The sequence below is a fragment of the Trichosurus vulpecula genome, chromosome 6 (genome assembly GCF_011100635.1).
Source record: "Trichosurus vulpecula isolate mTriVul1 chromosome 6, mTriVul1.pri, whole genome shotgun sequence".
NCBI lineage: Eukaryota > Metazoa > Chordata > Mammalia > Diprotodontia > Phalangeridae > Trichosurus > Trichosurus vulpecula.
Genome location: NC_050578.1, coordinates 282188362 through 282202442, shown reverse-complemented (window position 1 = coordinate 282202442; position 14081 = coordinate 282188362). Strand labels below are relative to the sequence as shown.

Here is a 14081-nt window from a genome sequence, read left to right as displayed (position 1 = left end):
GGGGACCCTGGCTGCTTCCTCATCTTGGAGAAGGGATTCTCCATTTTATGCCCTGAAGTTCCTTCCAGCTTTGGCTCTGGGGAGCTGTTCTTGCCCTCTGCCCTCCCTCTTCTGCTCTTTTGACTTGTCAGTAAAGTGCTTGGTAAACCAGAAAGTGGGAGAGAAATGAATGGCAGGAATGACAGGAGCAAAAATCCTATGAATACGGGCACCAGCCTGTGCCAGGTGGCCCGGAAAGGCTGCTTGGGGAATCATGAAGAGGAGATATAGGCACTGGGGAGCTGAGGGCATTAACAGCACTGGTGCCATGCCTATCAGGGACATGAGTATTATTGGTACTATGCCCACCAGGGACACGAGCAGCAGCAGCCATAGGGAGCCAGGGACGTAAACAGCACCAGCTGAAAGGAGCCAGGGGCATGAGTAGCACTGGCACCGTTCCCACTGGGGGGCATGAGAAGTATTGGCACTGTGTCCATCAGGGGCATCAGCAGCACCAGCACTGTGCCCACTGGGCACATCAGAAACACCAGCACTATGCCTGCCAGGGGCATCAGGAGTACCAGCACTGTGCCCGCCAGGGGCATCAGCAGCACCAGCACTGTGCCCACCAGGGACATCAGAAATACCAACACTGTGTCTGCCAAGGAGGAGCCAGGCCCACAGCCCTCACAGCAGCCATGCTCCCTGAGGGGGCTGGAAGGGCCCACAGTCAGCATTTGAAGCCACTTCCTCTGGCTCCAGTTTCTGGGCATTTTCCCAGGTTTGCCATTAGGAAGGTGCTTTGTTGACCCTGAAGTGCATGGAAAGGTGAGGGGTGACTGCGTCAGTGCGCCTCCATGGCTTCCATCTGTGGGGGCCTCTCCTCTGAGCAGGCGGCCTCTGTTACTTGTTTATGAGACTGATGACAGACACCAGGGGATAGAAGGCCAGGGCTGGGATTGTGCATTTATGGAGTACCTACTGTATCCCAGGATCTCGCTCGGTCCCCAGCACAGCCCGTCAGGGGGGTGCCTTTATTATGCTCATTTTACTGTTGAGGAGTCTGAGGTAGATGCAGGTTAAGTGACTTGTCCAGGATCACTTGGCTAGTTGAGTGTCTGAGGCTAGATTTGAATTTGGGTCTTCCTAGCTCAGTTCTCTGACCACTGCACCATCCCGCTGCCTCTGTTTTCATATTTCAAGCAGCTATGTGATATGGTGGCTGTTGTGCTGGGTCTGGAGTGACCCCAGCCAAGTCATGTGACCCGCCTTAGCCTCAGTTTCCCCATATGTAAAATGGGAACAATAACAGCCCCTGCCTCTCACAGTGGTTGTGAGTTACCCAGTGAGCTCACGATGGCCACACCCTTGGCGCAGCACCGGGCACACAGTAGGCACTGCGCCAATGGCAGCTGTTCTCATCACTGCTAGCAGGAGCCCCAGCTGCTGGACTGCACCAGAGGCCATGCACCCCAAAGAGGGCGCCAATTGTCTTCATGCTCCCTGCAAATGAGCCCTTTGGGGGAGGTGCCCAGCCAAGGCGAGAGAAGAGAAGCTCAGTAGTCAGGCCTGAGGGAGGACCTCGGGAAGGAAGCTCCATCCCTCAGGCCTGGCTCTGGCCAAGAGGAAATCCTGTCCTCTCCTCCTCCCTCCCCCAAGCCCCTGGGGCAGGAGCAGGGATGTCTGGGAAGTGCGATGTGGGATCTGGCTGTAAAGCCCTTGTTCCTGCATGTGTGAGAATGTGTGTGTGCAAGTGTGACTGAGTGTGGGGGTGTGAGTGTGTGCATGTTCACATGTGACTGTGTGTGAGTATGTGTATGTGTGTAGTGTGTGGCTGTGTGTGCATGAGCATGTGTGTGTGTGTGTGTGTGTGTGTGTGTGCATATGAGAGAGTGTGTGTGCGCGCGCGCTCGGGGGAGTGGGGACTCCAGATGGCCATGTGGACGCCTCTCCCAGTGAGGGCCTGTCCCTGGCAAGGAAGGCAGGGTCTGACCTGTGCTCTGCATGGCCTTCACCAGTCCCTTCCGCAAGATGTCTCGGAGCCAAGGCTTCATGGGGAAGTTCCGCTCTTCACCCACCAGCGAGACGACAAGGTTGGGCGTAGGCAGGTGCCACTCACTGACCATGAACTCGAAGAGGATGCTGGGAGGCACGGTGCTGGGCACCCTCAGGAACTGCAGAGGGCAAAAACGACCAGCATCGGGCCCGCAGAAGTGGCTGGTACGCAGAAACATCTCAGAAACATCAGCTGATGCCAGGATTGTTCCGATATGGCCGCTGATGTGGGGGTTGGCCCTGGCCTTAGGGAGCTCCCAGGCTGGGGCAAATGGAGGAGGGCAGACAGGATCTGGTCCCTAGGAAGTTCATGGCCCAGGTGTGTGTGTGTGTGTGTGTGTGTGTGTGTGTGTGTGTGTGTGTGTGTGGAGGGGAAGGGGCAGCTAGAAATGAGCCTACGAGGTGGGCTCTGTTAGGAAATCCTCGAGTAAAACAATAAAGGCCTGAAGAAGTTTGTTTGGTATTTTTGGCGGGGGATGGGGTGGAGGGTGGGGTGGGGAGGATCAGTGATCACAAGTGCTCAGAAATAAAGCTGAACAGACCTCAATGGCATCTAAGCCAATTGTGCCTCCCCAAGAGTCTCTTAGGCATTTCTGCCAAGTGGCTGCACAGCCTCTACACAAAGCCCTCCAGTGGGGTGGGCACCCCTTTCCACAATGGGACGGTTCCCATTGGCAGGGGAGTTCTTCCTTGGTCCAAGCCTAAGGCTCTTGGCAATTTGTCCAGTTGTGGCTACTCCAGCCCAGCTCCACCCAGCCCAGCCCCGCCCTGCCCCGCCCCGCCCCGCCCTGCCCAGCCCAGCTCCGCCCAGCCCAGCCCTGCCCCGCCCCGCCCAGCCGTACCCAGCTCTGCCCAGCCCCGCCCTGCCCAGCCCCGCCCCACCAAGCCCAGCCCAGCTCCGCCCAGCCCAGCTCCGCCCAGCCCAGCTCCGCCCAGCCCAGCCCTGCCCAGCCCCGCCCCACCAAGCCCAGCCCAGCCCAGCTCCGCCCAGCCCAGCTCTGCCCAGCCCAGCGCTCTGCCCTGCCCAGCCCAGCTCTGCCCAGCCCTGCCCAGCCCAGCCCAGCCCAGCTCTGCCCTGCCCAGCCCAGCTCCGCCCAGCCCAGCCCCACCCTGCCCAGCCTCGCCCCGCCAAGCCCTGCCCAGCCCCGCCCCGCCCAGCCCAACCCAGCCCAGCTCCGCCCAGCCCAGCTCCACCCAGCCCAGCCCCGCCCTGCCCAGCCCAGCTCCGCCCAGCCCAGCCCTGCCCCGCCCCGCCCAGCCGTACCCAGCTCTGCCCAGCCCCGCCCTGCCCAGCCCCGCCCCACCAAGCCCAGCCCATCTCCGCCCAGCCCAGCTCCGCCCAGCCCAGCCCTGCCCAGCCCCGCCCCGCCCAGCCCAGCCCCGCCCTGCCCAGCCCAGCCCCGCCCAGCCCAGCCCAGCCCGGCCCAGCTCTGCCCAGCCCAGCCCAGCCCAGCCCAGCCCTGCCCAGCCCCGCCCCGCCCAGCCCAGCCCAGCCCAGCTCTGCCAGCCCTGCTCTGTATTTCAGCATCCAAGGAGCTCATTTGCTAGGGCTGCTTGGCTCAGAGTGCTGGGTTCTGGGTTCCTGTTCCACCCTGCCCTGGCTCTCGGCTGGCATTTGTAACCACAAAGTGTAGTGCCCAGGTGCTTCTCCCCGCTCACAGTTCCTGAGGTCTGGCTCTTGTCCCCAGATGTCACCACATCTTTTTTTGTTCTTTTCATTTTTAAAAGCACAATTGAGTGAAAAGAAAGGGCAAAGTCTAGCCCAGAGCCGTGCCCGGAGGCAGATCTGCACCTGGGGTGGGGAGGGGCGCCCCCTCGTTTCTCTCTGGGGGTGGAATGACTCCAGAAGCTGCACCATGAACACCCACAATGCCTCTTCTGCCCAATGCCCGCTCACCCGTGGGCTTCCTGAAATCCTCCCATTATAGCCTCGTTCCTTTGGCAGCCCAAGCTCCGTTAAAAGGCAGAGGTCACTTGGGCGGGGCTCCCGGAAATCCCTTATCCCCTCTTCACCCCTTAGTTCAGCCTGGTTTTCCCAGTGACCCCAGTCATGAACAAGGACAAGGAGCTGGCCTCAGTTTCCATGAGGTGTCTTCATTACGTCCTGAACAATTGTCTTTTTCCTGATCTCTGATTTTGCTCACCCTATACCCCCTCCCCCAACCTGCCCAGGATTTTCCAGCTCTTCTCTGCTTTTCAAATTCTGGGCCCAGCCAACATCACCTCTGAGAAGGCTTCTGGGATCTTCTGGGAGCAGCTCAGCCCAAAGGTGTCCTCCAAAATCCTTAGGCACTTATGGAACCTTTCACACATGGACATTGAATCTGAGGTCACACTGGGCTGGCCCTGGGGGTGGTAGGGTGGGCTGGACTAGGTAACCTCTGGGGTGCCCTTGCTGGCCCTGGGAATCTCAGATTCTCTTCGATACAATTGTCTGGATGCTTCTTCTCAGGGGCTCCAGCAAGCACAGGGGTAGGGAGAGGGAGCCTTCTCAGTCCAGATTTACAGAATGAATGAATGAATGAATGAAGTGAGTGAGTGATCAAAGTCTCGCTCCCAAGAACCTGCACCAGGAAGTTTCCCCACTAAGAATGATTGCGACCCCAGACACAGGGAAAGGTCCCAGCAAGGAGTCAGCCCTGTAGCTCCCTGGGTTTTGGACCAGATCCTGGTTCTGTACCTTTGCATGCTTCTTCCCAGAACCGATGAAGTCGATTTCTCCCTGGTGGTAGTGCCAGTCTCTCCGGCCTCCAGCCTCCTTCTTGCTACCTGCACAGACTGTTGGGGGGTACCTCGGGCAGGGCCCCTGGATGGCACTGGCTGGTTCTCTTTCTCTGTGGGGACAAGCCACCAAGAAGGGAGGAAAGGGGAGGGGGCAGGGGCAAAGGGACCCAAAGGAGAGAGCTGCTCCTGGGTCCTCACCCTTCCTCCCTTCAGAGCCCACTCTAGGGAATGCTCAGCCACAGGGTTTGTGGAAGGTCCTGGAGCTGAGCAGCCAGAGCCTTAGCTGGCCTTTGGCTACGCAAAGAAGGGGCTAAGGCTGATGCTGTAGAAAGGGTCTCCTATCTACAGCTGCTCTAATCCCCGGATCCTATGTGGCTTTGAGGGATGGTTTCTGCCTGTCCTTCAAGGCCCAGGTCAGGGGCCACTGCCTCCCCAAAGCCTTCCCTGGCCCCTGAGGTTCCTCCAGGAGGCCTGTTCTCTCTGTGCTAAGCACACTGGAATGATTTGTGTTGAGGACAGCTGCTCTGAGAAGGCATCTCCCTCTAGCCCCGGGACAGTCCTACTAAGGGAAGAGGGTGCTGGAGCCCAGGAGGGCTGGGCCTGAAGATTGGCTCAGTTGAGTTTCCAGCCCAACCCAAGCTCACACCCACAGATCCAGGGTCACAACTGCAGCCTCTACAGACAGTGAGGACTTCGAACCACAGAAAGGGCCATAGAACACCCCAGGTTCGTGGAAGGGGCCTTAGACCATAGACCATGGCAAGTCAAAGCTGGAAGAGCAGAGGACCTAGAACATGGGGTGGTGGGTGGGAGTGGCTGGGATCAGGGCTAGAAAAGATGCCAGAGACAGACCATCTCGGGTTCAAGAGATAGCGGGGAGTCACTGCCCAAGCTTCCTCAGGGGGTCAGTGCTAGAGGTACCTTCAGCCTCCCAACTGCCAGTCCTGAGCTCCCTCCCCTGTGTCACCTAGACCTGCTCTTGGTCTAAGGAGTGACCTCCTCCAGACCTGCCCTGGCCCCCACCCACCCACCCAGCAAAGCCGCAGGGCTCACCCTGGAGCAGACGTGTCCAGTTTGTCTTGAGTGCTCGAGCCTTTCCATCGGACATTTTTGAGGCCCAAGCTCTGGAAAGAATAAGGATGGTCTTGGCTAAGAGCTCCCCTCCTCTCCCCCCCATCTCTGTGCTTCCCCTGAGAAAGCCAAAGGGGCAGATGCCTCCAGCGTGTCCCACATCCCTGGCATGGAAACTGAAGCTGACCAAATCTGCCCTTGACAATAACAACAGGAAGCTCTCTGTTACAACCGGTCAAGGCAGGAATTTAGGATTGGGATTAGGGGTCAGTTAGTCAGGGGCCTGTGGGCATTCCTGCAGGAGAGGGGCTGAGGCCTTCTCGGGATGGGGAGGTCTGCTGAGCACTCGATTCAGTGCCATTCAGTCCAATCCAATCCATCCTGATCCACCCCAATCTACCAAGCCCAGATGATATCTGTGTCAGGGGCAGAACAGGGCACTTCGGGTAAAAAGGCAGACTGAGGAATGTCCAGGCTAGGAGGAGCCTTAGAAATCCCTACAGCTATTCATCATCCCCCCCCTACCAATAAATCAACAACATTTATTAAGCACCTAGTGTATGCTAGGCGCTAGGCTAGGCTCTGGGGAGATGACAGAAAAACAAAATCATCCTTGGCTGGGTTTGGTGGGGGGTGGGGGGCAGGAGAGACCGTTGCATGTGAGTAGATACAAAGTTACTACATCAAAGTATAAACCTCAAAGAAACAATAGAAGTGTTTCTCTAGGACTAGGGTGGGGCCATCAGATCTTTGTTCCAGGGCACCAAAATTTAGAAGATACTACTTCTGTACTTTAGTAACTAGAACCAACTGAGCTTAGGCAAGGTAATTTGTCAAACTAGGAGGATCCTCTGCTCACCTTTTGGCCACACCCCAGAGGAGCCCATTGTGGGGGAGGGGGCACCAGAGGCTCCCTTTCTGGGGCAGCCTCCTTGGTGTCCCAACCGAATTTGTCCAGCGTGTGCATGCAAACCTTAAGATTGGACACTCAAGATGTGTCCTGAGGTGGTCAGGGAGGACTTCTTGGAGGAGATGGTGGAAGTGCTGGGACTGGATTTTGATGATTTTGGTAGATTTAAGTTAGTGGAAGGGAGGAACAGAGAGAGTGTTCCCAGACCATGCCTACACTGAGCAGGCTCTCAGTAAGAATAGTCGGTTGTATGTGTATATGTATTGCTGGATGGATGGATGGATGGATGGGTGGGTGGGTGTTTGGATGGGTGTGTGAATGGATGGATGGATGGATGGATGGATGAGCGGGTGTGTGGATGGATGGATGGGTGGATGGATGGATGGATGGATGGGTGTGTGGATGGGTGTGTGGATGGATGGATGGGTGGATGGATGGATGGATGGATGGATGGGTGTGTGGATGGATGGATGGATGGATGAGTGTGTGAATGGGTGTGTGGATGGATGGATGGATGGATGGGTGTGTGGATGGATGGATGGATGGATGGGTGGGTGGGTGTGTGGATGGGTGTGTGAATGGATGGATGGATGGATGGATGAGTGGGTGGGTGGATGGGTGCATGGACGGATGGATGGGTGGGTGGGTGGGTGGGTGTGTGGATGGATGGATGGATGGATGGATGGATGGATGGATGGATGAGCGGGTGTGTGGATGGATGGATGGATGGATGGATGGATGGATGGATGGATGGATGAGTGTGTGAATGGGTGTGTGGATGGATGGATGGATGGATGGGTGTGTGGATGGGTGGGTTCCAGCACCAGAAGGCAAAGAACTGGTTAGGGAGAACTGATTATCTGCAGCTCATCAGATGCTCAAATGAAGAAGAGATATGGGGTTCTGATCCTGGGTGTCAGAATTGAGAGGGACCTCAGAGAGGTCTGGTTTACTCCATCCCTACCTGACCAACCATCCTGCCTACACCTTCACTATAGATGTCTTTGTCATCCAGGTCCTACTTGAAGACTTCCAGAGAGAGGGAGCCTGCCACCCCTCTCTCCAATACCCCTCCCCTATCAGCCGCCCCTTCCCTTCCCCATTAGACTGTAACCTTCCTGAGGGTGGGGAGCATCTTTCTTTTCATTCATTGCATCCCTACCACTCACCACAATGCCTGGCACCAAGTAGGTGCTTTTAAAATGTGGGTTGGAATGGATTGGATCCCCTCCCCCAGGTCTTTTAGATATCCTAGTTGATCTTCTCTGGACATTCCCCAGCTCATCAATGGTCCTCCGAAACTCACCACAGTCCTCTGGGGGGAGGGGTCTGAAGCAATCAAAGAACACTTCCCTAGACCTGGACACTCGTCCTCCCTTAATGCAACCTAAGATTAAATTCACTGCCTGCATTGTCATATTACACTACTGACTCATACTGAGCTTGTGGTCCACCCAAAAACCCCAGCTCTTTTTCAGATGAACTATGAGCTTAGACAAACCTCCCTATTTTGTACTTATGCCATTGATTGTTGAACCCAAGTTTTTATTCCTGGTTTTATTTGTGGGAAGGGTCCCAGCCTTGAAGGTTCAACGGAGATCTTCATATTCCCTTCAGTATGGCCTCCTAGGCTAGGCCTGGAGGTGGAAAGGGTGACCACCTTCCTTTACTAATTTGATGGAAAGTCCCTGGTCTGTCAGCTTTGTCTCAGCTGTCACTCACTTCAGATCTCTGGATTCCCCCTACATTCCCAGTCCTAGAGCCCACAGTCAGGGCATATTCTCTTGGAACCTTACACAAGATGGAGGGAGGGGAGTGGGGGGTGGGGAGAAGTTGATGTGGTACAGTAGCAGCTGCTGCCTGGATCCAGGCAGGGGAGTAGGAGATGGGCGCTGGGCATGTGGGCTGTTTACTGGGAATGAATATGGCTGATTCTCTGGGGGTCCTACCTGTGGGGCAGGGGGTGAGGAGCTGTGATAATGGAGAAACCTCAGCTGGAGTGGGTGCTGGAGGAGAGAAGGGGGCCTAGGCAGGAGCACCAACTGCTTTCTGAAAGGCAATCCAGCTCTCCAGCTCAGGACAAGCTGTTGGTGACACCAGCTACCTCCCACCCAGACCTTTTTATTCCTAGTTCCCCCTTGCTCAAGCACAGAGGAGGGGCTCCTATAAGAAGCATCTCCTATGTCCAGAGCTCTCTAAGTTTTGCAAAGTGTACAGTCTCTAATGCTATCCTTACAACAACCTGGGAGTTGGTGCTAATATGATTTTCATCTTATAGAGGAAGAAGCTGAGGCAGAGACTTTTAAAATGCTAAAAGCAAACTTAAGAGGCTTTCCCAGAGCCACACAGCTAGTAAATGTCTATGCCACCAAAGCACCAGGGCAATGCCTGTCTCTGATCCCCACTTTCACCATCTGGAGTATGGGCAAGAGTATTCTCTTTCCCTCATTTCACAGAGGAGACACTTTGAGATGGTCACTCAGGTACAATAATTAGCTTGTTCATCCCCTAGAGGGTTCCTAAAGACCCTGAGGGTCTTCTCCTCCCAGATCTATTTTTTTAAAGAGGCCATTCTTTGCCTTATTTCTTACCTCACATTAATCACTGAATAGGCTTTGCTTCAGTCAAACAGAGACCTGTTAAAGACCTTAGCTTGAAAAGGCCAAGGCACCCACTGCATCCTAGGCCATCTCCAGTCATCCTGATCGCTATCTGGTTACTGCACCCAGATGGTTCTGGAGGAGAAAGTGAGGCTGGTGACTTTGCATAGCCCTTCCTCACTTTAATCCAATTCATCTACATGTCATGGCACCACGTTCCTGATTTCCGGGTCCTCTTCAAGAATGAAGGACAAACAACAGCAAACCTAAAGTCCATGTTGTTCTTTCCTCTTCAGCTTTAAGAAGTTTCTTTCAGATGAAAAGTTATGAGTTTGTCCACCATAGCTCTGAGCCCCCAGTTAGGATAATTCCTAACAGGCAGAGGATGGGTTCCCTACCTAAATGTAAATAGTAAACTGTTTCTCTTTTGGCCAGCAACCCTGAGAGTCTTCCCTTTCTAGTTTGATTTTTTTTTTATAAAAGGGGCAATCCCTTGATTCACTTCTTAAAGGGACCTATACACTGAAAGGCCTTCATTCAAAGTGAGGACTTGAAAAGACGTTAGCTTAAAAGGAACGATGTCTCCCACTGCATCCTGGGCCATTTTCAGTCATCCTGATCTACATCTGGCCACTGGACCCAGATGGCTCTGGAGGAGAAGGTAAGGCTGGTGACTTTGCACAGCCCTCCCTCACTCAGATCAAAATCAACTGCAAGTCATGTCATCATCTCCCTGTTGTCATAGTCCTCTTCGAGAATGAAGGACAGATCATACAACATTTATATCTACCTCTAGTTAATCCCTGGGCTCTTTGTATTCAAGGTACAATTGTGTTTGCTACAAATGTTTGAGGAGAAACGGTAGATTATATTAGATAGCGTGTCTGTGGATAGATAGGCACTTGGAAGGGAAGCTGGAGAAAGAGCTGGCCATCTCCTTGGGACTGTCCTCAGCCCAGCTCTTTTGCTCAGACTTGACTATAGAGCACATGACTGTCCTCCGTCATTCCCTTCTCTGCCACAATTCAGTGCTACCACTCAGCTGCTTTAGGGATGGGCTGGAAAGCCAGGCTGGCTCCAATGTCTGGTAATCAATCCCTTCTCAACTTGCTAATTTATAGACAGTTCCTGAGGTGTGGCTCAAGTTTCCTCTGCCTCTCCATACAGAGTTTTTGTACAACATTCTTCAAATTTGAAGGCTCTTTGGCACTTAGCTAAAGGTCTATGATTGACTGATTGAGACAGTTCTTATCTAGTTAAGGTGTCAAAGCTAAGGAAAAGAAAGCTGGGTTGGATGGAGCCCAGAACCCACTGAGCAGTGGGGGACCTGAGCTCAAGTTCCAGCTTCACTCTTTGGAAAAGTTAATGACCTTGGACAGAGACTAAGCCTCATTGTCCTCTGCAAAATGGTGTTTTCTCTGTCCCAGGGTTGTTGTGAGGGTACTGCTTTGTAACTTGTATACCGCCATAAATGCAGGAGCCCTTATTAAGACTTGTGGGGTTCCCCAAGGTCAAAGCTGAGGCAGGGAAAGGACCAAAGGAAGAGAGAAAGGCAGCAGGGAGGCAAGAAGGAAGAAGACAGGCACAGGGTTGATTGAAGAGGTAAAAATCAAGGGGAGGAAATGGAGGGAGAGGGGAAGAGAAGATCAAAGAGAGAGAGGGCATGCCTTTGTGGAGGGCCTGGAGGAGCAAGGCCATGACACCCCTAGTCGACCTGGCCTGGCCCCATCCTGCTTAACTCTGCCCACAATACATGGAGAATCTAGTGGCAGATAAGGCAGGGGCAGAGAAAGGAAGTGAGGTCTCCCATCTTGGTCTCCCTGATGGTCTCGTGTCTTATGTATTCATTGATGGGTAGTGTGGAAAATATTATACTATTTTATATCATTTCTAATTCTGAACCAGACCCAGAGCCTGATTTAATGAGTAACTGGATGAAGATCCAGGACCTGGGCTTCTTTGTTCTCTCTAAAAGTTTGCTCAGGCAATACCCTTACCTCTGTACCCTAACCCCAAGAGAGATTACCTTGCTTAATATTCTACAGGTATATACTATGTTATGGAATGTAATGAGACGCAGAGACGCTGGGCTGTAGTGTCAACTGATTTTTGTCAACATCCTTTACAACTCTATTCCATTAAGGAAAATCCTCTTCTTGTATCACGGTTAAACATACATGGGGGTCATAAAAATGAGGTCATACAGGCTTGCTAGCTCTGCTAAAATAACGTATATAAGTTTTCTCATTGCTTTGTTCAGGCAGCCAGAGTTTATACTCTGACTCCTTGTACCTACAAGTAAGCTAGCTTCACTATGCTTTAAGGGAAAATAATAAACAACACGGATTTTTCTATCACCCAGCTCTGTTGTTTCCTTCAACCAAATTTTCAGGTTTAACAGTTGATACACTGTTTCCAAAAGAACTCGGAGGAGGGCAGGGTTTCCTGGAGCTTGGGCCCTCAGAGAAGGCTCCCTGGAGGAGGGGGCGCCCATCCATTCAAGCTTCTATTACCCTGTGGTGGCCTCTCTCCATCTCCATCGTGGCCTTGACCCTCCTCTTACCTGTCTCTCTTGATCCTCTTCCCAACGGCAAGGGAACCCAGATGGACCTCAGCCCCAAGTGCCAGAACCTTGGCTTTCCTGGGCCTCACACCCCACAGCTCTTTCCTAATGCCAGTCTTTCTTTTCCTGCCTTTCTGCCTTCCTTCTTCTCTCCTTTATTTCCCTTCCTTCCTTGCTTCCTCCTTCCCCCCTCCCTCCTCCCTTCCTTCTTCCATCTCTCTCTCTCTCCCTCTCTCCCTCCCTCCCTCCCTCCCTCCAGTTGTGCTAGGGAAGGGGCCCAAGTTGCTGCGTGGCCTTGGGCAAATCTCTAGCCTTCTCTGAGCCTTACTACCTCATCTATGCAGTCAGGGAGTTGTGTTGGATTATCTCAGCATCATGAGATCACAGGAATTTTTGGGGAAGGAGCCTCATTACCCTTCACTGGTGGACAATCGCTTCTAATTTCATGGCATGATATGGTTAACTTAAGTGCTTTCCTCCCAGCTCCTGATGGGGGGGCGGGGGGTGGGGGGATGTGAGGGTGAGTTCCACCGGGTTTAGCAACAGGAACACTTGCCCTTCCCCCACCGTGGGGAGTTGTTCTCATCCCTAAATGCAAAGGGACTGGCCTACGGTCCCAAAACTAGGGAATGGAAGGGCTGGGCTTCATGAACCCAGGTCCTCTTACCTCCCCCTCCCCCATGGGACCTGCTGCCCCTCCCTTTGGGGCCACTTTTGACTGGAACGCTTTTTTCTCTTCTGATTTTCTGTCTTTTGTCTTCTGGTCCTTTGATCTCTTCCCAAAGGACACCAGATGCCCTCCTTCCCTAAGAAAGTGGCTGGGGGCAGGTGTTGCTAGATGGGGAGGCCTGGGGCCCTAATGCCCACAGGGTAGGGCCTGGGCTTTGGTCCTGGCTGGGAAGGCTATGCAAATACCCTGGGCAGCTCAAAGAGAGAACTATATGCAAAGGCAGGCTTCCTTTGCATGATGCAGGTGCAGGAAGCCTTCCAAGCCAGGCTTCATGGACACCAGGGCCCCAGCCACCACCCTCCCCAAAGCCCTGAATTGGAGGTGGGAGCAGGGAGAGGAGGCTTGGCCAAGGAGAGAAGCTCTCTCTCACACACGAACAAACCAAGGCCAGACGGGAAAATAATGGCTCGAGGAGTTCTTAAACACAGGCTGACAAAGCTTGAGATAGGTCTGGGGAGTCTCCTCTCCATAAGGGTTTGCTAAATTCCATAGACTTTCATCTGTCTGAGGGGGGCAGGGCTAAGTCTGGCCCAGAAGTGAGGGGAGCCACCAAATGACCTCAGGGGAACTGGGGCATTAACATTTTGGTGCTTGTGCCAGGGTTAAGGAGGCAGAGTCATTTGAACCCTGTGGCTGCCCCTGGGCTTGAAAGGACCAAGGCTCTGGTTCTTCTAGTCCCTGGCTGTGTGGCTTTCGGCAAGTCTCTTGCCCTTCCCGAGCTTCTGTCTCCTCTATAAAAGGAGGGCTTTGGACTAGGCGGTCCCTAGTTTCTAGTTTCTAGTCCTGACTCTGTTCTCCAAGGAAGGCAGCTTCTGACAAGAGAACCTCAGCTCCCCCATTTTCCTGCACCATGCCCCGGGATTCCCCTGCCCACAACAAGGCCACAGCCCCTCCTCCTGTCTCCAATATATTCCAGGCCAATGGTCTGTAAGTGCTGTTGGGCCCCAGGACAAACTCAGGTTCCCCTGCATTGACCTGCATTCAAGGGAGCTGTCCCTGACTGGCACAGAACTGAGCATCGGAAAAGTCCAAAAGAATGTGCCAAGTTCTTTTTCATCAAACAATGCATTTTTCATCCCTTCCCACTGAGGCCTGTGAGGTGGGTAAAGGCAAGAGATTATATTCTCCTACTTTGCAGACAAGGAAACTGAGGCTTACTCTGGGGCAAGGGCATACAGGTGAGTCACTGTCGATCCTACGCTTCTGATCAGGACCACATTCCCTGTTTTCTCCTACCCCGACACCATCCCTAACCTTCTTCCTGGCAGAAACCAGAATTGCATCAAATCCCTTTGCACCTTGCTCCCGGACTGAAGCACCTAGCACTCATCTTGGCACAGCCTGGCTTGGCCTTGCCTGAGCTGAGGGGCTCCCATGTATCACCAGCTGTCCTCTGGATGAGGCCAGGGCTGTTCTTACCTGTTTGGCATCTCTGGAGTCCAACAT

The 14081-nt window shown here is 53.7% G+C and overlaps 1 protein-coding gene across 1 annotated transcript in view; it reads right to left on the bottom strand.

Annotated features, from left to right (window-relative positions):
• The window catches only part of TRPM5 (transient receptor potential cation channel subfamily M member 5), a 56601-nt gene extending 42520 nt beyond the window's left edge, over positions 1-14081 (bottom strand). Inside the window, exons 1-4 of the mRNA XM_036765324.1 lie at positions 14055-14081; positions 5815-5885; positions 4718-4871; positions 1976-2156 (exon numbers count right to left, since the gene is read on the bottom strand). Of these exons, the coding sequence (XP_036621219.1) occupies positions 1976-2156; positions 4718-4871; positions 5815-5885; positions 14055-14081 (433 nt within the window). The remainder of the gene's footprint in view (positions 1-1975; positions 2157-4717; positions 4872-5814; positions 5886-14054) is intronic.